Source organism: Acipenser ruthenus, chromosome 2, assembly GCF_902713425.1.
Source record: "Acipenser ruthenus chromosome 2, fAciRut3.2 maternal haplotype, whole genome shotgun sequence".
In the NCBI taxonomy this organism is placed as follows: Eukaryota; Metazoa; Chordata; class Actinopteri; order Acipenseriformes; family Acipenseridae; genus Acipenser; species Acipenser ruthenus.
The window spans coordinates 30,851,557-30,876,787 of NC_081190.1; the positions used below are offsets into that span (position 1 = coordinate 30,851,557).

At 36.4% G+C, this 25,231-nt stretch overlaps 1 protein-coding gene across 7 annotated transcripts in view; it reads right to left on the reverse strand.

Annotated features, from left to right (window-relative positions):
• Positions 1-13,323: 13,323 nt before the first annotated feature.
• The window catches only part of LOC117421054 (zinc finger protein 462-like), a 53,988-nt gene continuing 42,080 nt past the window's right edge, over positions 13,324-25,231 (reverse strand). For all 7 annotated transcript variants that reach the window (XM_058993847.1, XM_058993843.1, XM_058993852.1 and 4 more), the window contains 4 exons: positions 24,769-24,992; positions 24,124-24,343; positions 18,110-18,233; positions 13,324-15,810 (listed from right to left, as the gene is read on the reverse strand). In XM_058993847.1, the coding sequence (XP_058849830.1) occupies positions 15,603-15,810; positions 18,110-18,233; positions 24,124-24,343; positions 24,769-24,992 (776 nt within the window). In that variant the 3' untranslated portion in view covers positions 13,324-15,602. The remainder of the gene's footprint in view (positions 15,811-18,109; positions 18,234-24,123; positions 24,344-24,768; positions 24,993-25,231) is intronic.

Genomic DNA, 25,231 nt, shown 5'->3' on the forward strand with positions numbered 1-25,231 from the left:
CTACCACCATTCTCTCCCGGAATGAAAAGCCAACCAATTGGCAGCACTGCTCTGCTGCTTCCCCGCCTCCCTGCTTCCTCTATGCATAGAATGCCTATGTCAAATGCTGAAATGGGCAGGGACTCATTTGCATGTTAGCTTGAGATTTAGCTGGCAAAACTAATTTGTGAAAACCTAGATTCATTTTTTCAGATTTATTTTTCTGATTTAATTGCTGAACGATAATGTTTTTCAGATTTATCTGTCAGCTAAATGTTGACTCGCCAAGTGTAAAAAAAAAAAAAAAAGATTTAAAGACTGAAGAATTTTATTCCAGATTTAATAGGCATATTGACTTTAAATGTTGAATTTGTGATACGCGTTTTCAATATTTATAAATTATATCTGACAGTATCTGACAGTACTGTACACATTTCAAAACATGACTATGTTTAACTATGTTTTTGTTAACATATATGTACTAAGCAAAATCTGTTTTGGTTGAATCTAGGAAAAATGATGTGATTTAAATTAAATCTGGAAAAAAAAAACACCTGGTAAATATTTGAACTTTTTTTTACATGACACCCCATATTATCACACAATGTCAGCTGTTCAATTTCTGTTGAATAAGATATTTGCAGGAAATGTGCTGAGTGTGCTACAGGGTTGCCAGCTGACTCCAGAATTTACAGACACTTTAAGCCAGGTCAGGTTTTTTAACTCACCACTAAACCACAAATGAATTGATATTATTGTTATTTGTTTATTTAGCAGACGGCTTTATCCAAGGTGACTTACAGAGACTAGGATGTGTGAACTATGCATCAGCTGCAGAGTCACTTACAATTACCTCTTACCCGAAAGACGGAGCACAAGGAGGTTAAGTGACTTGCTCAAGGTCACACAATGAGTCAGTGGCTGAGGTGGGATTTGAACCGGGGACCTCCTGGTTACAAGCCTGTTTCTTTAACCACTGGACCACACAGCCTCCATGTTAAATCAGTAAGCTTGAAATGTTATGTAGTAAACAATATGTATCAAAATAGTGCAATTCCGTCGTCTCAGAGAATTAGGCAGTCAGCCGCACTCTCTCGTTTAACTGCAGGGTTAAGTTTCTAATACTTATTTCTGCTTCGCACAGTCTGTATAGGTCTGATTGATGGAAACGATCCTCACAGGAAGTAATTCCCGCCCCCAGACAGCTGCGTGCTTTTAGTAACAGTTAGCAAAACAATTACATTCCTTTAGTGACAGCTCCCGCAATTCACACTCACGTACATGTTCAATAAAATCAATTAATTTGCGGTTAGTGAGGCGAGTTAAAAGACCTGACCTGGCTTAAAGTGTCCATAAATTCTGGAGCCAGTTGGCAACCCTGATGTGCTATCATATGTTGCATGTTCTTAAAGAGCTTTAAATGACATATTCCTATTTTCTTTTACCATTGGTCACTTACCTTTTTATGATGTTTCCAAATATTCTGACAGCTTCTCTTTGCAATTACTCAATTATGGTGTTAATTCAATTATTGATATCCTTTCTGTTAAAGTGATTTGGTTTGAGCCCAGGAGCAGCTGTATGGTAGTTGCCAGATTCTCTTTCGCCACAGACATTTGTTACAGGCTAGATCAGCAAAGCATATTTTTTGGTTTAAGAGGCAGTGCCACCTGTAAGAATATCATTATACATTGTTTAGTCGGTATGGACAACACTGTTAGCTTAACAGTAGTTTTTAAAACTCACTGCACTCTACAGATTATTATTTATTATTATTATTTTTTTTTTATTTAGCAGATGCCTTTATCCAAGGCGACTTACAGAGACTAGGGTGTGTGAACTATGAATCAGCTGCAGAGTCACTTACAATTACGTCTCACCCGAAAGACAGAGCACAAGGAGGTTAAGTGACTTGCTCAGGGTCACACAATGAGTCAGTGGCTGAGGTGGGATTTGAACCGGGGACCTCCTGGTTACAAGCCTGTTTCTTTAACCACTGGACCATACAGCCTCCTAGATCTGTCTGATATGGGTTTGTCCCTGCTAGTCTCAACTTCACTGCACTGAAATGTTAAACCTGTTAAAAACCATGTAGTCCTAATGAGATTGGACTTTATATCTAATCTTAGTCATTAGCTAGAGTAAACAAGAATGTTGTACTTTTTGTTTAAAAAAATAGATATTGCATGGGCCAAAATATTTATTCAGTTTGTCCCTTAGTTTAGAATCCTTGGTGGTTACTGAATTATTTTAATGACTTTAACAGGCTTCATTTATGCAGTAATCTGATTCGGCCTTTAGATGTCACCATTGTGTCTCTAATGAATCTTAACACAGAATAGCATTTTAAAATTTAATTGAGTTGATGTATGAAACCCCCACCCCCCAAAAAAATGCAAAGCTCGAGACCTCAAAAAGGTCTAACCTCTTAACTAAGTTAATAGTGTGTATAGAAATAAAGTGTTGTTCACAAATTGAGTCACAAAAGCAATAAGAAATTTCACAAATGCCTTTGATATCTGGATAGCATGGCCTCAGTTTTATTACTTTATTACACTATTTATTACACTATACTACTTCTGTATGAAGCAGTTTTCACAGAAATAACTGGCTTTCATGTCAGTATATAAGTGGTAAAGCCCACTGTCCCCACCTGATTTATGATGTAATTTACACTGAAGAGGCATAAAATACCACTTGGTTCTTTATTCTGTTTTTGGTCTGTTATCTCACTGTGTTACACCTTTATAAAACACATATAACTTTTTTACTGCGTGTGCCCAAATCCCGGCCTAGTAATATTTCTTGTAACTATTTAGTTATTGTTGAGTGGAACTACATCTAACAAAAAGCCTATAATCCCTGTGATGACACTGCAAGCACAAGGGAAAAGGTGGATCCACAAATGAATTGATGAACATTACCTCACTTTTTTGCTATCAGCACAATACGTGTGTGTTTATATGCAGTGTCTGTTTACACTATATACAATACCTTCCAAAAAGAATTCAGACACCTTCCTAGGACATATTTTATAAGTTTTTACTCTCATCTTGAATTGTCCCTTATGTTTGAAAGGAAAAGAAAAAAAACTTAATCTGATAAAACTAGAAAATAACTAGGCAGTCAAATTCAAGGTCAGTTAAGCACTCTCAAGTTATGTATTTCTTGGTCTTGTAACATGTGTAATCTTCTCTGTGTAAGAAATAAGGTTTGAAAATATACCCCCATTTTAATTGTTGTTATACAGGAAGACTTTTTGCACAGTGAAGCTGAAGACAGTGCCTGCTTGTTAGAAATTCCAGTTATGCCCTCCACTGGTTTTAAGCAGTTCAGAGTTGCTATTGAGGCAAGTACTGTGCTCAAGTTAGTTTGTTCTTAAATTGTACATAAGGATCGATCCCTATGGACAAGTTCTTTCTTCATTCTCAAATCAGATTGCCTCATCTCATCTGCAAAGGTCAGTGGTATCCATAAAACCAGTGTATCACACAACACTTTCTGTTACAAAATCACTCCTTTCTGCACCTTTATACTGTAAGTTAAAGTTACAGTGGCATACAGTGTCTTGTAATAATTACAAAGACAATTTGTGGAAGGGTAGCGTTGCAGTCAAGGCAGGAGGAAGATTTCAATTCAAAAACCTTGTTAGCACACTTTTATTTAAACAACTAAAGAAACAAAAATATTTAACCAAACAAATCAGAAATAAACCAGCACCCAAGCAAAGGCTATCTCTGTACAGCAACAGGAAGCACAGCCTTTTCCAAAACTAAACCAACCCTGGAGCTGTCTCCCAGCTCCTCTTTTATAGCATAAGGCCAGATCTAATTGATAACACCAGGCCACATTCCCTGCCCTTCCACACAGGTGCACAAATATGTCCCTAATATTCAAATGTATTGAGAAAATGGGTTATATCCTTAGTTGGGTTTCAATTCCATTCTAAACCAAGCTGTTTTGAAGAAAAACATGCGTTTTTTCTTCAAAAGATCATAGGAAGATATAAATAAATAAATAAAGCTAGTAACTAATGAGCAGCTTCAAAGATAAAATTATCTTATGAGTGCCATGAAGACTTGGTTTTATTTGGGGACATGGCAACGAAGGCACTAGCAAACAGGAGAAGATTTAAAGTACTGTAGATCAAAAGGAGTCAGACTAGATGAGAACTAAGAAGAATAAAGGACCCCCACACTTCCGCACCTCAGTGAAAATGCAGCTTTTCAGTTTCTTCGTAACATTTTTAAAAATAGCTTTGGATAAAAAGTGACGGGGGATAGCTGGAAAGCTACCACTTAGTTTTCAGTCTCAAAAGAAACATACAGCGTGTGCTATTTCAAACTAATTCTTTTTTCTAGTCCATTATATGACAGACAATTTGTTGTTATGGATTTCATGTTCTTAATGCTCTACTTGGCTGCTGCAGTGTTTGAGAGCTGAAGGATTCAAGCAGGGCACATCCAGTATGCCACCGTGATGCCAATAACACAGCTGGAACCTTCATGTCATTTTTATGGCTTTTTATTTATTTATTTATTTTTATAATGGAAATTGAGATATCAGTACTATCTGCAGTAAAGCATTGTTTTGGATGGAGTCCAGAGTAGATTGACCATTATTTCTGGTCATATTCAACTCCAGTGTAAGAACATAATAAAATAAGCAAGCTAAATGGTTATTTGATTAAATAGGGGACACCAAGGCTTTCACATATTTATTTTTTCTTAACAGTACCGTTTATTAGAATTAGCAAAATTATCACTAGTTCCTGTCCTTATGCTGAATATCTTTTTCTTTTTGTGGTTGTTTTTTTCTACTTCCAAGATTTGCATATTTTCCTAAATACAACACTATACATTTAGAAAAATGTAAACTGATGCATAGTACTGTACTTACCTACTCCCAGTTTCATGCAAATTGTAATTATAAATAACATTGAGGTTTCACACCTGACCACAAACAGTTGAACTCTGAATCTCATTATCACTCAAAAACAAACTAGGTGTGAAAAGCTCAAAGGACCCTATAGTTTAATAAAGAATAATTTAGTCTGAATAGCCAAAGTGAGGTATTATAAATACACAGAGCGGAAGTAAGCGCAGCATAAACAAGTAGTTTAGCTGGTTTCCTCCTCCTCATCTGACCAAGCCTCACTCTTCTGATCTGAAATCCTCCTGTAGAAATATTTTCAAAAGTTCAAGATAGTCAGCTGTTAGTCTGGTAAACAGACAAGCAGAAAATAAAGATCAGGTCTCTGGGGTAACTGAAGAGGTAGAAAATCTGACCTCAGTCACTAGCCCGCAGTGGATCAGATGGTAGTTATAATTCAAGGTGGTTGCCAAAAAAACAGGCAGTGTGTATTCTGGGCCCCAGCCTACTTAACTTGTGTCCAAAGAGTCAGATCATAGCTAATCTCATGAGTGCTGTTGTTTGTAGATATTCATACATCACACTGACAAGGAGGTTGGAATCCATCACACCCTTTTCTTTTTTAAACTTAGTGTGTCCAATTATAATTTTTCCCCTGATTTTCTCCCAATTTGGGATGCTCACTTGCTTTTCTCCTCACCTCAGCAATTCCCCACATGGCTCAGGAGACCTGAAGATTCAGTGGGCGTCCTCCGATCCCACAACCAAGCCAGCTTCCTTTTTCACCCAGTAACTTGAGAGCGGATGTCAGCGAGCTACTGACCTCTGGAGGACAAAGGCCAGCCCTGCAGATGTCTGCTCTGAGCTCACTGGGCACCTGGCCAGCAGGATGTGCTGTAGAGCGATGAGGAAAAACAGTCCCTGCCAGTTTTACTCCCTAACTCATGGAAGCGCCTGAGCCAATGTGATGCAAAGACTGGCCTACTTTGCTCAGCCAGGACACAAACCTGCGCTGCGCTTCTACCAGGTGAACCACTCGGGTGACCCCCTTTATTTCACACACTTTTATACGTGGTTCAACTTTAAATATAATGCAAATTATGTTTTAGTTGAACCCGAAGCATTTAGCTAGGCCAGTGGTCTTCAAAGGTTTTTTGGCAATGGCCATATTTGTGTTTTTGCCACACAAAGGTCGAGGGCATGATCTTTTCTCAGTTTTGACATTTAACCTATTACTTATTCCAAAATGTGAAATCAAATGACATTAACATGCAGATTTATCAAATGGAACAAAAGCAGAGATTGAGAGCACAAGGTAGTAAACAGTAATTTATTTCCCTCTCAATAAATCAGCATTGCATTATTCCTGATTATGTCAGATGCTGGCAGAGACACAGACACAATAGGTACAACTTTGAGGGCCACTGCATATCACTGTTGTCGATTTACTTGAAATAACTAGAACTTGTTTTAAAGCCACTCTGTCGCCCTGTAACATTACTGTAATGAAATGTGCTTGATTGGCATCACTATTTCCAGTCCCAGTATCCACAGAATATGCCTTAAGCCTGTCCCTTAAGAGCCCTCCCCTTATAGAGGGTGCAGTTCAGCTTTATTAACACCCACTTCTTGACCTTATTTTATTAGACTGCCTGTAAATGTGTCCAGCAATAATTATGCCAACTTGTGTCATGGTTTTGTTTTGTGAACTGTAAGTTGAGACCAACAAACACTGTCAACTAAGTCAGAATCCAACCTAGGCATCCACAGGTGAAAGGCTTTACCTTTTTGCTTTATTTGGTTGTTGTAGACAACCACACACACTTATATAAATGATATAAATGTAATGTTTATTGCTATTGTACGTAATCAATTACTGTGTAAAATGAGTTGATGACCTTAACCATGTAAGTTAACAGAAACAGCCTTCAGATTTAAGTTTTGTGTGTGTGTGTGTGTGTGTGTGTGTGTAGTTCAGCTTTGCCTAACTGAAACAGTTTCTTTTAATTTTTTTTTTAGAAGCAGGACTGGGTTAAAGATATATTGCATTGACAGACATCTTATGGCTAATCTTCACAATGCAGTAAAACTAGTGGGACTCAATGCTTGTTTTAAACTGCAAGCTGTGTTTTTTGGCCCCCTTGTGGTTTATTTCTAACACTGCATTCACATTTCAATTCCTTACGCAAAGGGGTGTGCATGATCCAATTAAACACAGTATCTAGCTACTGTCGTGAATTGTCTCCCAGCTTTGACATTGATTTTATAGCATAGTAGTTATATTATTGTTATCTTTCCAAAACTGCTTAGCAACATATACAGTGGTTCAGTAGTTTAGTAATATTCAGTAGTTTAAATATTTTAACATGGGGCCATATTTACAAAGATTTAACACCTGAATCATTAGGGAATTTTTTTGGTTAGGTATTCATTCTAGACTGTTAAAGTGATTGTAGACTACAAAATACTTCCATAAATCTTGCGCTTTGATTAGCTGCTTATGTCTTGTGTGCAGTTTTGAAAGGAATGCTATAGTAAACGTGCATTGTTTTTATTTCACATGATATCTGGTACTAAATTAATTGAAAGAGCATTTTCAGTTTCCATGCCTTACTCAACAGGCAGTCTGTTACACTTGCACTTCCTAGATAATTTCACCTCAGCAGTGTAACTCTCTAAAAGCATGTCAGTCAACAGAGGAAGCAGCTGACTGGTTAACTGCAGGGTAACATCTCTTGAAAGGGTGGGGAAGTGCAACAGAGATTTCTTTAACCTAGTGTTGTACATGATATCATATCTGAACATGTTTTTCTTTCAAAATTGCACATTTAAGACGTATATAATGAATTGAAGTGTACAACAGGTAAGATTTATGTCATAATTGTATTAGCTAAAATCACTTTGAAGTAGCCATATATGGTTAGAATGTGGTAGAGTAGCCTTATAATTTTCAATAACCTGTAGGCAACTTGTTTTTAGGATCCTCACCTCAAACATTGGGGACTATACCGGATGAACACTGTCTTAACTTTTCACCAATCTTTTTAATACCTTTCTCATAAACTACTAAACGGACTGAGGGTAATTTATCTTATGATCTCGACATAACTGTTTGAAATGTCAAGATCCAGAGATAATACAGCCCTAGGTCATCAGATGTTCACGTCCCTTAATTTCAAGAACAAAGGTCTTGGTTTGCAGACTGCCCCATTGCTGTGGAATAATCTGCTCCCTGAAGAGTGTACTGTATGAGAAGCAGCATCTTGCTCCTTCCTGACAGAAGACCTGATGGCATTGATTACTTTTAAAGCTCTCAGGCTTTTCAACAAAGCTTGCTAATCGGCTGTTTTGTTTTAAACCATTGTTCTAATACAATACAAGGTACATGGTGTTTAAATAAAAGCTGACAATATAAAAAATAACATTCTTTTGTTATAATTAAAGCATACAGACAGTGTTCTGCTTTTCACACTTACCTATTACTGAGGTCACTTACAGATGTACAGTACAACTGTTTTGCTTTGTTCAAAATGCGCTCCACTTTTTGCAATGTGAAATAAAAACTGCTCTTGTTTTTGCACAATAATTTGCACAAACAGGAAATTCTGAAGTGAATTTGTATCATAAGAAGTAATTTATAATAAGCAATTGTTAAATGTGTCTGGGACCGTGTAAACACTCGTAGTATCAGGACATTAGTTTAATCCATTTGTCTTAATGAGAATTAACTATGTATAGATTGTATGGTCTTGTAAGGGCATCAACTGTATCCCTCAGGTAATGTGCTGTAAACCAGCTGCTGCAGCTTCATTATTAGTAGCTGTTCTTGGCTGGTGCATCAATCTGAAGTGAAAGGGAAAAACATCTCTAGAAGTCTAGACCTAGATTCTTATGGAAGCGTTACATTATTTAAGGTTTTCGATTTGCGTAAATTCATTTTAGTGTATGCCTCTTGCCCCAAATAGATAGTTCTGCCCATCCAATGTGATACCAGTCTTGGCTGTCACCATTTTTTGTAGTAATGAAGAACAAATATCCCACTCAGTCATTCTGCAATGGTAATACATGGATAACATTTGGGATACCACTGTATTTGAAGAGGGTACAATTCCATTCAAAGATATTTAGTGAAAAAAGGGCCTTGATTGGGGGTCAACAAATGTCGTTTGTCATTTTTAAAAAATGGATCACATATTGGGAGACCACTTCACTTTTTAGATGGCTTTCTCAATACATACTGCATCTACTTGAAAAGTTTTAAGGATGATTATATATTAAGATGTTTATCATGGGTAAAATAGGCAACCAATAACAGGCAGCACTCCTCAGGGAAGATCCACCAAGCAGCGAACAACCAAACTGTAATAAAATAAGAAAACGTTCTCTGAATCGATCTTGGTAGTTACTTTTGCTACTATGCAGCACTGCCAGCAACTTATTGTTCATGCTAGTGTATTACAATTTTTGACAACTGTTGTATTTAATTGCATGGCCTATTTTTGGTTTTTCGGCTGGTTGTGAAACTTGTCATTCTTTTCAACAAAACACGATATCCTTCTGAAGAGATTATATATTAAGAAACTCTGTAAACAATATACTGTGATAGGATACAAAGATGGTGGTGACCATGGAATATCTTATAAGTGCTTTTTATAATAATAATAAAACCCTCAAACTATGTCTCAACAGTGTTTATTAGAGATGTTATGATTTCTGAGGTTATGAGAACGTATGAAGTTTCTACTTGTTTGACAATTGCAACCCAGTCCACGGCAACAATTGTCAGATTGACACACAATAATGGAGAATGGTACTCCCAGTGGGAATACACATAAAATACTCCTTTTAACCAGCAGAGAAACATCAAAGTGTGTCAAATAAAGGTAATCTGTTCACAGAGCAGACCGCTTTGCTGCTGACTCAATTTTATATCAACACCTATCACAGGTGTAAACCAGACACTATGTTGCTCAGTAGGCTACAAGTATAACAAGGCCCAACAGGGCACAGCATATTTCTGGTGAACAACAAAATAATCTTTATATTACAGGACAAGCAGTAAACGGTAAATAATGCATATTAACTTGGCAACCTACTGATTTTAAAAGATGCCAAACTTTGGTTGTTTCCGGTCACCAAAATACATTGAAATGGATACAGAGAAAAAGGAGGTTATAACAGGTCTGTCTTTACCTTGAACCAGGTAATTTGTGTTTTAAACCCTTAGGTCTGGATCAATCTGAGGGTCTTTTTAGGTTTGGTAGATAATTCATTCTGTTTTGACACATTTACTCATTTAATTGAGACTATAACTTCATATACAATGCCAACCTTTTTGGTTTAGCTGCTTCAAGCATATCATAAACTGAGAAAAAAAGTTTAAAAGATGTCTATCTGATATTCTGGAAGACTACAAGTAATTTAAAATATAAGAACATAAGAAAGTTTACAAATGAGAGGAGGCCATTCAGCCCATCTTGGTCGTTTGGTTGTTAGTAGCTTATTGATCCCAGAATCTCATCAAGCAGGGTGTCAGCTTCAACAACATTACTGGGGAGTTGGTTCCAGCCTCACAATTCTCTGTGTAAAAAAGTGCCTCCTATTTTCTGTTTTGAATGCCCCTTTTTCTAATCCATTTGTGACCCCTGGTCCTTGTTTCTTTTTTCAGGTCAAAAAAGTCCCCTGGGTTGACATTGTCTATACCTTTTAGGATTTTTAATGCTTGAATTAGATCACCGCGTAGTCTTCTTTGTTCAAGACTGAATAGATTCAATTATTTTAGCCTGTCTGCATACAACATGCCTTTTAAACCCGGGATAATTCTGGTTGCTCTTCTTTGCACTCTTTCTAGAGCAGCAATATCCTTTTTGTAACAAGGTGACCAGAACGGAACACAATATTCTAGGTGAGGTCTTACTATTGCATTGTAAAGTTTTAACATTACTTCCCTTGATTTAAATTCAACACTTCTCACAATATATCTGAGCATCTTGTTGGCCTTTTTATAGCTTCCCCACATTGTCTAGATGAAGACATTTCTGAGTCAACATAAACTCCTAGGTCTTTTTCATATATTCCTTCTTCAATTTCAGTATCTCCCATATGATATTTATAATGCACATTTTTATTGCCTGCATGCAGTATTTTACACTTTTCTCTATTAAATGTCATTTGCCATGTGTCTGCCCAGTTCTGAATGCTGTCTAGATCATTTTGAATTACCTTTGCTGCTGCAACTGTGTTTGCCACGCCTCCTATTTTTGTGTCGTCTGCAAATTTAACAATTAATGTAGATTAGGAATAGCAGAGGACCTAATACTGATCCCTGTGGTACACCACTGGTTACCTCACTCCATTTTTAGGTTTCTCCTCTTATCAATACTTTCTGTTTTCTACATGTTAACCACTCCCTAATCCATGTGCATGCATTTCCTTGAATCCCTACTGGGTTCAGTTTGAGAATTAATCTTTTATGCGGGACTTTGTCGAAAGCTTTCTGGAAATCTAATTAAACCATGTCGTATGCTTTGCAGTTATCCATTTTCAATGTTGCATCCTGAAAAAAAATCAAGCAGGTTAGTTAGACACGATCTCCCTTTCCTAAAACCATGCTGTCTGTCTCCCAGGATATTGTTACCATATAGGTAATTTTCCATTTTGGATCTTATTATAGTTTATATAAGTTTACATATAATAGAAGTCAGGCTTATTGGTCTGTAGTTACCTGGTTCGGTTTTGTCTCCCTTTTTGTGGATCGGTATTACGTTTGCAATTTTCCAGTCTGTCGGTACAACCCCTGTGTCAAGAGACTGTTGCATGATCTTGGTTAGCGGTTTGTAAATAACTTCTCTCATTTCTTTGAGTACTTTTGGGAGGATCTCATCTGGCCCATGGGATTTGTTTATTTTAAGAGCTCTTAGTCCCTTTAACACTTCTGCCTCTGTTATGCTAAAGTTATTTAAAACTGGATAGGAACAGGTCGACATGTGGGGCATGTTGTCTGTGTCCTCCTTTGTAAAAACCTGTGAAAAGTAATCGTTTAATATATTTGCTATTTTTTTTTTCTTCGTCTATGATTTTGCCATTTGGGTCTCTTAGACATTTAACCTCCTCTTTGAATGTTCTCTTGCTGTTATAATATTGGAAAAAGATTTTGGAATTGGTTTTAGCCCCCTTAGCAATATTGATTTCTATCTCTCTCTTGGCCTTTCTAACTTCCTTTTTGACTTGTGTTTGCAGTTCCAAGTACTCTTTCTGTATACTTAGTTTTTGGTCCTTTTTAAATGCTTTGTAAAGTGCCTTTTTTCGCTGAATATTTTTTAAAATTGATCTATTAAACCATTTTGTTTTAGATTTAGATTTGTCTACTTTTGGGATGTAATTGTTTTGCGCCTCTAGTACTACATTTTTGAAAAACAGCCATCCCTTTTCTGTGGATGTTTTCTCTATTTTACTCCAATCTACTTCTGTTAGTCTCTGTTTCATACCTCAATGGTTTGCTTTTCTAAAATTGTAAACCTTAGCTTTAGTCATTACTTTTGGGGTTTTAAAAATCACTTCAAATGAGACCATGTTGTGGTCTGAGTTTGCCAATGGCTCTCTGACCTCTGTTTTAGTTATTCTGTCTTTGTTATTTGAAAAGATTAAATCAAGGCATGTCTCCCCTCTAGTCGGTGCCTTGACAAATTGTGTTAGGAAACAGTCATTTGTCATTTCCACCATTTCAATTTCATCCGTCGTGCTCCCCACCGGGTTTTCCCATTTTATATGGGAGAAGTTGAAATCCCCCATTAGTATGACTTCCCTTTTGCTACACGCATTTCTAATGTCATTGTATAACAGATTATTTTGCTCGGCGTCTGAATTTGGCAGTCTATAGCATGCTCCTATTATTATGCCTTTTGAATTTTTGTCCATTATTCTGATCCATATTGAATTGGCATTGTTTTCTTTGTCGAGATTTAACACCTGGGCTTCAAGACTATTTCTTATGTATAGCGCTACCCCTCCGCCTCTTCTGTCCTGCCTGTCTTTCCTATACAGTGTGTACCCACTAATATTATATTCGTCTCCATCACTCTCAGACAACCACGTTTCTGTAATACCTATCACATTGTAGTTACTTGTTAGTGCAGTAGCTTCAAGTTCTAACATTTTGTTTCTGAGACTTCTAGCATTAAGATAAATACATTTAATAGTGGTCTTACCTGAGTTGTTGCCTTTTGTTTTGATGTGGTCTCCCTTCTGTTTTTTTGTTTTCTCCCCCCTTCCTTTCTAGTTTAAATGCTTAAACTCCTCAGTATGTATATATGCCTTATTTAACAATGGTTTCAAAACAACAATTAAATAAGTAAGGGACGTAACGTCAAGTTTCCTTTATCAAAAGGTCAGTCTGCAGAATTACATTAAAGAAATACCACGGTACAGAACAGCTTGATCCAAAATGATGCACAAAAAAAAGAAACAAAAAGGTGAGCTTTCTTGGCGAAGTTTAATAGCCTCCCTGTACAATAAATCTTGCATTTACTTTTCCTGCTGAGTGTGTTCTGTCCATTTCGAATACCCCCTGCTCTCTCTATCATACACTGTATAAAAACAAACACTGGTCTTTTCATCAGAATAATGTTATCTGGTATGTGATAACTTTATTAACAAGTTAATAAAAAAAAAGAATTACATTATTTACAGAGTATCCAGAAATAAATGGAAGAAAAGCATAATCCATTCTAGGTAACTGTCACAATTCACCTTCAGGAATTCATTTCACAGGAAAGGAAATCCCTGATGGAAAAGCTATATCAAACTATGGTTAAGTCCTAAATATATATATATATATATATATATATTATATATATATATATATATTATATATAACAAAACAAAAAAACAGCAAATATATACAAGTTTCCAGTGTGTTATCAATTTCAAAGCTTAAAATAGTTTTTCTGATTTTTTATTTATATAGGCCTAGTCACATCTTTCAATGTTGAAGGAATGGTCAGGGTTTGAAAGCATTTTCACTTCTTAAGGCCCAGTGGTAAAATGGTATCTGGAGTTAAAAGTATCTGTATAATAATCATGGCTTTTGGTGATATTATCTTTCACTTTTGCTTATTAGTACTACTGGTGTTGGTAAGCTCTTTAATTAAGTGCCAAAAAAGATTTCACAACAATTATTATTACGTTCTAATAAGGCTTCAGGGGTTTGAGCAGCAATCTTTTACAGACACTGCTCATTTTCACATTAGTCAAAGCGTCAGAAGCGAAACATACATTTCCTTTAAAGACTTTTAATAAAACAAACAAAAAAAATCACCACAAGATTATTATTATTTTCAAAAGACACCAACAAATTCAGCTTGAGGCATTTTTTACAAATGCTATTTTATGCACAACCATCCAGTGCAAACACTCCTTCTCCAGCAATATTTAGTATTATCACCCTTTCCTGTTTGTTAAAGACTTTTTTTTTGTAATTGGTTGCTTTCATGAAATATGAAACTTATACGGGCATTCATTGTGTTCACTCCTAGTTTCTGATTTTTTATATATATATATATATATATATATATATATATATATATATATATATATATTATATATATATATATATATAAACACTAAAGGGAAGAACTTACATTTTTTTAGTTCTGAGGTAAAATCATAAAGGCTATCATGTGCTAAAGAGAGCAGCTGTAAGAAAATGGCTGCCTTTTTTTACATTAACACCTAACGGACAACAATGAACCAAGTGGTTTCGTCAGCTACAGAGGCGAAAACTGTTCATGGTTAAATCAAGGTGCCATGTTCAAGCTATCCCTTTCTATCACAGAAGACTTTCATTACAATCTTACTTCCCAGCGAGTGGGGGATAGAATTGGCTTTCAGTAATGACAATGTTGTGTTTGAAACAATGGTGGTGCATCAACTAAAACAAAGCTGGGGGATACAAGAAGACAAACCGAGAATAACGTAGCAATTTGCTACACACATTTTGGAAACTGCTAATGCATTTAAATTAAATATAAAACATATACAGATATCTCCTATATTTATTTGCTCTTTGAGATTAACACTGAAGTAACTACTCAAAGTAACACAAATAAAATAACTATTCATCGTTAAGGTCAAATCCTTACAAATCAGTTAAAGGAGCCTGCTGTGCTTTTAAACATCAGGGCAAAATTGCAATTTTATTATTAAACTGTAGATATTCTAGTCATATACTGTATAAGTAAAGAATCTACCGAATCATCTGGCAAATAAATAGCATGCTTACTATTCATTAATGGAGTGATAATTTAAAACTCAAAACCTGGTATATAATTAATATTTTTTGGATTTAAAAAAAGAAATAAATAAAAAAAAGAAATCACTATCCTCATATTTGTTCATGATTCATGAATATTTCATGAGTATACAAGTGTCTACATTTCTGTATTCCAAACACACATTAGAAGTCTGTTTTCAGATTGGACCTTAATGACATTTCTGTACCATTTACTATTGGTTACCAATATATTAGTATCTGTCCTACGGACCAAATCACACATTTTTAAGGTTCTGCGATTTTAAAATATGATACCAGTACAAGTAGGATGTAACACAGCTCAAAGATTTTTTTCAATGCATAACTGAAAACTGAGAACAGTTATCCAACAGTGCTCCAAAGGTTAAGAAAAATGTATGTAAAGCAGCCTTGGTTGGTTTCAATTTTTTCAAGTAAAATTTCAAAGCTACTACGTTTCCTATTAAGTATAATTTTTGGTCTCTGGCTTCCCGTTGTCCTTTACGTTATTGTTTGAGAGCTCAGCCTGGTGATTTTCAGCTTCCATAGGAATGTTTAAATCCTCTTCACCTTTATCTTCTGTTGCCACAGGTGCTGCCCTGCTTGTCTTCATTTCAACTTCCACTGTCTGAAAAACACTTGTGACCTCCTTCTTGTTGTTTTTCACAGCCCTTAATGTGAAAGGGAAACAAAAGAGAAGTACCGGTACATTCGATTTCTAATTGACCAGAACACTGAAAAGTGAACTCGACTGTCAAAGACCAGTCACAAGTAAGGACATATTGCTAAAAGTTTTTGTGAACGTATGACTTTTTTAAAAAAAATTGGCAACTTTTTGATTTCTTGTTTTCAAAATGGCAATAAACTCATAAAATGATTTAACAATTGGCTATGGTTTGTCTAATATTTAATTATTAGCTACAAGTAGCATGTTTTTTTATTATTAATGTATTCTGGTTTCTGATCAGCTGCATTAAACATAGCCGACAGTGGGTGGAGATATCAAAGGGAAATGACACCGAGTCTGATGTCAATCATATTTTAAAACTACCTAATCAGCAGCACCTAGAGGGCTCATAATTAACTTGGACCTGGATTAAAAGCTGGCACTATAATCATTATAAAGCATAGATATGGCAGTGACATTTGTTTTTATTTTGGCCTTGGTTACTAAGACAACTACTGGACTTGATCACTACGAGTCTTTCTGATTCACTATAACCAAGTTAAGCCATCTCAAAAGAAAAAATGTTTTTTGTTTTTGTTTTTAACTTGTAAAGGGATTGCTAATTGTGCAAGGGATTACCTGAGTGCTGCACTCAATTAAACTGTGGTCACTTAATTCTCTCCTGCCAGCTCAACTCTTTAGTATTACACCATCGTAAAATAGTGAGTGAAAGAGAACATAGTAAAATTGTATTATTGGCTGGAGTATTATGGTCCCATAATCAAAATAAGGTATGAGCCAAGACAAGTTACACAGTTTTACCGTTTAGCTTATACCACCTTTTAGTTTAGTTTAGTCTGGAATTGCTATAGTTACCTAACACTTTAATAATATGCTTCTTTGTAAAGGTCTCTGGTGGGCATAAATGGACTCAACAGTGGATCCTATTATCTGCCTGACTGTCTGGAAGCCGTTTAGTTATCTCATGGTAGCATTCTTTAATTATATTTTATTAGCACTGTCTTGAAATCAAATTTTTGATATTTACTGTCCCAAGCAGGGCTCTATGGTGCGCCCAGTTTGGTCACAAATAAGACCAAAAACAGTAGTTTGTGTGACCATCAATTTTGTTTTAGTCTGCTAAATAAACAAATAATAATAATAATAATAATAATAATAATAATAATAATAATAATAATAATAATAATAATAATAATAATGTGTGCGACCAATGCTTTCACAAGCTAAATAACGGATTAGAAAATTCGAATTTTGTCAGCTACGAATGTAAATTAATCTGCAAAACAAAAACAAGGTTTTCCAGATAAGTTCGAACTCACAGGAGTGTTTTTATGACTGTCCCCCAGGGATTGTAGTCTATTGTATCATTACTTCTAGCTAGCTGAACTCCAAAAACTATAAATCCCACACAATTGCTTTTACCAGTAAGTGGACTCCGATTAGTCTTCAGTACTCATGGTTTGCTAGAACCAAAAAATATTGAATACCACCCCCCACCCCTCCCCCAAAAATAAAAGCTAAAATGAGCTGTTTCTTTTTAATTTCTCATCCCACAACTGGTCAAGATCGACAAGCTTTTATTCAAGAAAACATGTTAAATCCCAACATTTATTGAACATTAGCCATTAAATAATATGACAAAGACCAAAATACACAATTTCTGGTAGTTTAACAAACAGTCTTCATATTAAAAAAAAAAAAAAAAAAACCTCCAGCAATTTCAAATCTTTGTTCATGATAAAAGTATTGGCACCTTTATGCTAAGTCTGTAAAGATGTATTAGAACTAATAATAAAAAAACATTCACTTTCGCAATCACCAGATCTCAATCCAATAGAAATGCTTTGGACCAATCTGAAAAAAGCAGTAACAAGCATTGTGTTTCCAAGCTGTCTGAGCTGAAAGAAATATGGGTCCAGATTTCACCAGCAAGACTTAACATAATGGTTAAGAAATATCCTAAAGGTCTGAAAGTCATAATAAAATCAAAAGGAGGACACACGAAACAATAAAACAGGGGTGCCAATAGTTTTGTCATGAACGAATACTTTAAAGATTATTTGTTAAATTACTATAAATTGTATATTTTGCTTTCTGTTTTATTAAAAACTGGTTAAAGTTTACTAAATAGTCCTTAATCTTTAACCTTGAATTATGGTATATAAGTGCTGGGGCCATTTATTTATTTATTGATGTTTCTTTTGTGGTTTCATAGAGGGGCTTACTATTTTCCATATAATCGAAGTCAGTAGCTTAAAAAAGGTATGTGAAAAATAACTTACATGCCATGCCTTAGAACATGGCGTTCCCACTCAGAGGAACGTTCAAACGTGCGGCCGCAGAATTCACAAGGAAATCGCTTTTCAATGTAAACAGATGCTCCACTTCCGGGAGAGCCTGGCGCATCTGGGAAACAAAACCAGGTTTTAGGGACAAACTATACAAACAAATCTCCTCTGCATGTTAGCAATAGCAACCGTCTCAGGGCTGCTATAAAAAAAAACTTATTTGAGACAGTAAAAACATATATTTATTTCCAGACCCTTGCCAGAACACACTACTACATGTTCATCCTAACCAAACATACATTTTCTTTGCAAGATCACAAAATAAACTGAAAACCTTTTTGTGACATCACCCTTTGATCTTTTGATTGATTCATTTGTCGAATCTTCTGCTAAAAGTGGCTGTGTGGCTTTGAAGAGAAGGGGAGTGCAGGGCAAATATATTGTTGATTAAGTCAGAACAATTCAACAGAAAAGCGAACACCATTTTATTACGCAACAATCATTTCAACAATTAGTTAATTATAGTACTACACATTTTAAACGTAACACTTAGAAAAAGGCTTAAAATTTCAGTTTAGTATTTCATATTGTTTGCTAAAAGTAATACAATTATACATTAACATAATGTAAAAAAAGTTTTTCATAATTACAGATTGTGACAAAGCTTTATCTACAGTCTAACTTTGAACACAGTTCTTGGTTCCTAACACTGTCTTTGGTGGATAAAGCACTCTCGACAACAAAGCATGGATTTAAACAGGACGGAACCTGTATGTTTATTTGTTCCGCTGTGTCTCTTTTCCAGTGGGAACATGGCTTCTTTGAACAAACAATACAAAACAAAAATAAATCCTAGCTCTTGTTTTGGAGCGCTAACTAAATTAAACAGAATCCCTAACTTTCAGTCAGACCACTAATCCGGTTTACTGACTTTAAATACATTATTCACAAACCATAGATTTAATATACTTTGTCTTGGCGTACACCACATTCAAGTCTACATGCAAGTCCTTACCTTCACACAGACAGCTACTGTCTTTGAAACCTATCCTTTTCCTGCCTGGCTTGTTAAATTACAAACAGGTGCATTAGCTTAACTGATTGCCAGCCAATCAGTGTTCTTGGTTAGCTATGGCACTCTGGGAAGAAAAACAACATTTCTTTTTTCCACCCACAATTTTTAATGTCTACCTTACATTCCACGGTAAAGGTACTATTCGGGTCCTAGCATTTCCTAAACACCCCCCTTCTAACTTGTATTGTAATTTGTATTTCACATATCTTCTGGACAGGTTCAGGAACAGCAATGTCATCATCACAGTAAATCTACACAAATTACACAGATGTTAGATTTAAACGCTTTTGCATTTTTTTCTTGGCTGTAACCATTGTTCAAACAAGTTTACAACCCACTTACATTTTGCCCGAATACTCAAACTGGTCACTGGCAATGACATTTAAGTCTTCTGTTTTAGGTATGGCAAAATGGTCAATAGCTTTAATCTCCGTTCCAGGTTCACATTCCTTGGTTTTTTTGCCTTTTTATATTTTCATGTTCTACATCTAAAACACAGTCCTCGCTACTATCTTCACTTACAACAGAAACTTTTGTCTCTAAGTGGGATTTCGAACTCAAAGGAACTCTTGACAACATTCCCACAATATGAGAGACAAACATTTGAACTGTTTGAACTAAGCATAACAAAAGAGCACAAATGTAATCCAATTACCAAATTAACAGTCTCGTTATTGAACAAGTATCAATTAGGAAGAAATGTCTTAAGTGGCATAAACAACTCAAAATGTTGAAATCAGGAAGAAAATAATCCACAGTTTCTCGTGCATAACGGCACTTGAAACAGTGAATTATTTTTACTGATTCAACACTTATCGTTGTTTATCCCTTGCATAGAACATTTTTTTTAATAAATTAATGTTACCTTAGGTTCAATGGGGTAAACTATTTATTTTCAAAATGTAACATTCATTATTGAACCTATACAGCTATGGCTAAAGATTTTGCGTCACCTAGAATTTTAGGATTGAGGCAGAATTTTAAAAAAATACATATATATGAACATAATTTAGGTATTTTATTTAACATTAAAAATACTACAAAATTATACCGCAAAAGTCTGCCAGAAGCCATAATAGCAGTACAGTATTTCAAAATGTCATATTTTTCAATTTTTGGCAGTTTTTCGTTAGGTATATGGGAAAACTATAAAGCGGTACGTAATTCAGTATGTTAGCATAACATTATTCAGCAGGTTTTATTTGTAAAATTAGTTAATTCTATAGGGTGATGCAAATCTTATGGCCATAGGTGTAGTTATTACACTCAACATAACCAACTTCACCACATGGTAAAATAGTAAACAACTGCAATGAAAATTTCAACAGGTTATATAACAATACAAACCTTCATTTAAAACATAAATAAACTTATATTAAAAAAAAAAAAAAAAAAAAAAAGTGTCACCCTAATCATTCAGAAAATGCATTTACATTGTTATTATAATACAGATCTAAATTAAAAATATGTACATTATATATATATAAAGTCACCCCCTACTTTCTACATTTGATTATTACATTATATTTATATGTCCATCCACAATTTGAAGAAGATCATTCGAAAACACAAGCAGTGAGCAGCAACGTCACAGTGCGCGTCCGTCTTCCAATTAAAGCTACAGTACCACATTAGCTGTGCAGTGCACAAGAGTACCATCATTTCTGCTGTATAACACATCAAATAGCAACCTAAATATTCTATATTTGTTTAATTCTAAACTGATCCAGAATGCCGCTGCTGCAAGAATACTGACAAGTACAAAACGAACTGAACATATTACATCTGTCTTGGAAACTTTGCATTGGATACCTTTCAAATATCAGGTTATTTTTAAGATTCTTCAGTTGACCTTCAAGGCTGTCCGGGGAACTGGCCCTAAATATTCATCGGACTTGCTGCATCCCTACATGTCAGCTGCGCTCTTTAAACTCAGAGCTGCTGGCTGTTCCCTTGACCAGGTGTGTCACTCTGGAAGGTCAGAGTTTCTGCACTAGTGCTGCTAAACTTTGGAACCCGTTGCCACTAGTTGTGAGAGGCTCTAATTCTTTTGAGAAACGTAAAGCACTGCTAAAAACACATTTGGTTTTCCTAGCTTTTGGTGATTGGGAGATTTTTTTTTTTTATGCAAGTCATTTTGTAATGTTTGTAATCATGCAGCAGCTCTGAGCTTAAAAAGCGCAGCTGACACCCAAGGATGTAGTAATGCAGGAAGTCTGATAAATATTTATTGCTGCTCACTGCTTGAGTTAGATTGTGTCTTCGCATGATCTTCATCAGATTGGTTTGGGTTCAGTGAACTTTCTGCATCGCGATGGGATAATTCGCACGACAACCCACCCTGAACACGAAAAGATTTCGGGGATCTAAAAATTTTAATTAACCCCAATCTGATGTGGTCGGCTCGATCTTGATGGGGGCGTATTTCGGGTTGGGGTCCTAACATATTCATCCTTTTAATAAAAGTTGTCACTATCGCACTAATATAATGAAAACAACCCGCTATAATACAAATACAGTTTCTATTATTTTCACAGATTATATATACAATAAAATACAGAAATTACTGTACATGGGATGTTACAGTTTATACATGCATATACAAATAAACTCAGTGCTACCCCATTCTAACGCGCCTTGTTACAGTGCGGAATCGGTTACAACACGGTAACACGGTATAACATGGCTCCCATTTCCCCCACAATGCAATCTGACTCTCAAACATTGGATGAACCTTCCAGATACTTTAAGTGATCCTGGTGATGTTATCGGGAATTATGCTAGGTTAAATTGTAATAGAAACATTACCGTATTTAAACACATTTAAGTTGAAACTGGGACATATAGTACTTATAAAGCTCCCGTGCCTGCACTGTATTTTCTTTTTTTTCTAAAAGTAAAAACAAACTGTCCTTTAATGTTACAAAACAATTAGAAACAATAGAAGTGTGTATAAACGTCCTTGGAGTCTTGTGACAGGAAGACAATGATTCTTGGTGGTAAATCTCCCTCTCGACCTGTGAGGGCACAAAGTAATGGGAACAGAGTACTCTGGACTACGTGGCCTGACACTTCGTTCCGAGGGTTAAAAGGAAGTCAGTCATGTAGAAAGAGACAGAGCTTCGGTACACTAACTCATTGACCCGGAAGGGAAATGACGTGGCAGTCGCGGATTGGAGGAGCGGCTGCAATTGTTTACCAAGGGGATCATGAGTGACGGTATAAATGTTATCTGTTCCTTCGTTTTGGTTATTGTAAAGTGACCCGGAAGGACCTGTGCTTGTTGTGGAAATAATCGTGAGTGTTTTGTTTTGTACTCTCTGTTTGTTACTTGTATCACTAGACAGCTAACACGTTCCATAGCTGTCGCCAGATGCCAGCACAAACCCGGAACAGCACTTGACTTGTTTCACAGTAGCTTGTATTGTACCACAATCACTAATTCAAGCACTAAAGGGACTTGTGTGTGTGTTTTGTGTTTTATGTGGGGATACAATGACAAGACTATTATTTCGGGACCAGCTTGTGGATTATAAACGTAAGTAATACACGCCGCTGTATTACTTACCAGCATTATTATTTACTGTTTGTTTCGCTGTCAGGCACTGGAAAATTAAAAAAAAAAAAAAAAAAAACCTTTGCACCTGAATTACAATTGTCTGCCTGTTCTTTAATCACCTGCACACTATTAACCACTTTGCCGCAATTCTGTGTTATTTATTAAACTGTAAACTTTAAACTGGTGGAATAGCAGTTTCTATTATACTGTATATAGTGCAACAACCAAGGATTTACACTGTTGTAGGCTGGTCTACAGACCCTGTTGTTTGTGTGTGTGTGTGTGTGTGTGTGTGTGTGTGTGTGTGTGTGTGTGTGTGTGTGTGCGTTTGTTAGCAGGGAAGCGGTAAGCTTGCCTCAGCCGGGACTGGTGGGTGACATCTGGGGAGGCGGGGACATGAAAGCATAGTGGGGTGCCCACATCAGCGCGGGCAGAGCCGAGTGAGACAACAACAAAAATGCCAATATTCGTTTTAAAGGTGGTTCTACACTGGAGGCGAGCGACTGTAGCGAATGTTTTGTATCTACATCAAAGGCGAACACTTTAAGTACAGATACTTTCACGTCACCCTAAAGCACACAACACCACACAGAGGACATTTAAAAAAAATATTATAGGCAGTTTTATGTTTCCAGAGTAAAAGTCCCCCCTACTCGAGTATATTCATTAAATTCACTCACCAGACATACTAATGATAATGTCCAAAATGTTTTGCCAAGCATTTTACTTTTGTCTTTGTATGAATTTAAATGCAATCGTAGAGCACAGGATACCGCTGAATCAATTTCTCGTCTTCCATGTTTATGGCGTATTTGTGTTATGACCTGTGTCAAGTTTACTGATATTACTGACACTGCTTCCGATTGGTCCATTTCACTTTAGACCATTGTGATTGGTCCATTTCACTTCAGTCGCAGTTCTATTCCTGTGGAGTCGCTCGCTTCAATCAGACTGGTCCCTCGTGTCGCTCGCTGGTGGTGTAGATGCACCCATACATTCCACTCACTTCTAAATTATTCGCTTGCTTTCAGTGTAGATCCACATTAAGGCAAAACACAAATAACACGGTCTCCTAATTATGGACCCCGACAACTGCATTACAAATGGGTAGCACTGTATTTTTACTTACATACATCTATTAGATGTTTTCTTTGTCCTTTGTTTTGTTGGGCTTAACAAAAACAAAACTCTGCAGACAACCTGGGAATGTCAGTGTGTGATAGATTGACAGCTGCCACACCAAAGCCACTATATTCAAAGCGAAAAATCAAGCTGTGCAAGTAAACAAACAAGTCTGGCAGGTTTAGAAAGGGCTTGACTAAGTTTTGTGCAGAATGCCATCATTTCACATCTTGCCCCCTTTTTACTACTGACCTTTTATCTCACTCTTCTCACTTTCCTCCCCATCCTCATCCTCATCCTCCTCCTCCTCTTCTTCTTTCTCTTCCTCCTCTACCTCCTCCTCTTCTTCTTTCTCTTCCTCCTCTACCTCCTCCTCTTCCTCATCTTCGCTGGTTAAGCTCTCCACCTTTTCTTTAATTGACTCAAGCTGGTCCAGGTTAATTCGGCCTACCAGCTCAAAGTTACGGGTCACCTGCACAGAGATCAGATTTTGTAAAATTATAAAGTGATGATACAGTGTATCTGTGTATATAAGGGATACTGAATTGCTTTTTTAACATAAAGGTCCAATTTGAGCGTGCAGAATGTGGATTTGAGGGACATGTGGCAGGCAGCCATGCTGAGAAGTCCTTGGAAAGATGTCATGACTTGCACAAGCATAACTGCTGTCACATCGCTAATAACAATTACTTTAGTGTACTTTTTCCAGTACTCTATAGACTGCTGTTCTAGTAAGTTTTGTATGTTTCTTTTCTGTTTTAACTATGTGATTTAAAATGTAATATTTATTGCTGGCACCTTGAGTAATACAAAATAATAGTGTTTTTATTTCAGCTATAATGTGAAGGTCCTGCCAGGGGAGTTGGGCATGAAGCCTGAAGGGTTTTGAAAGCTCACCTTGTGCTCCTCATGCAGGTGCCTCTCAAGCTCCTCCCGTTCTTTGCTATCGTAATAGCAGAGCTGGCACTTGTAAGGCTTGAGCTCGTTGTGCTTCTCAATGTGCTGCTGCAGGCTCTCGTCGCTGGAACAGGTGAAGGTGCACTTGTCGCAGCGAAACACAATCCCCTGCAGGTGCTTTGACAGCTTGGAGCGGCACACCTCGATCGGGACCACTCGCTCCTCTGTGGGATGGGAACAATCGCGCTCATCAGGTCTCATTTTCTCTTTATTTTGCAAGTTCTAGGGAGGCTTTTGTCTGAATGTTCAAACGGTCATATTCAACAAATTTTTCTGTAAATGGGCTGCGACTCAATAATTTGTTATGCAACCCTGATACATATTCTGTAATATATGCAAGCAGCAGTCTCTTGTTCAAAGTCAGTTTCAGCCTGATGGGCAGGACAGCAGATATGGGTCAGGG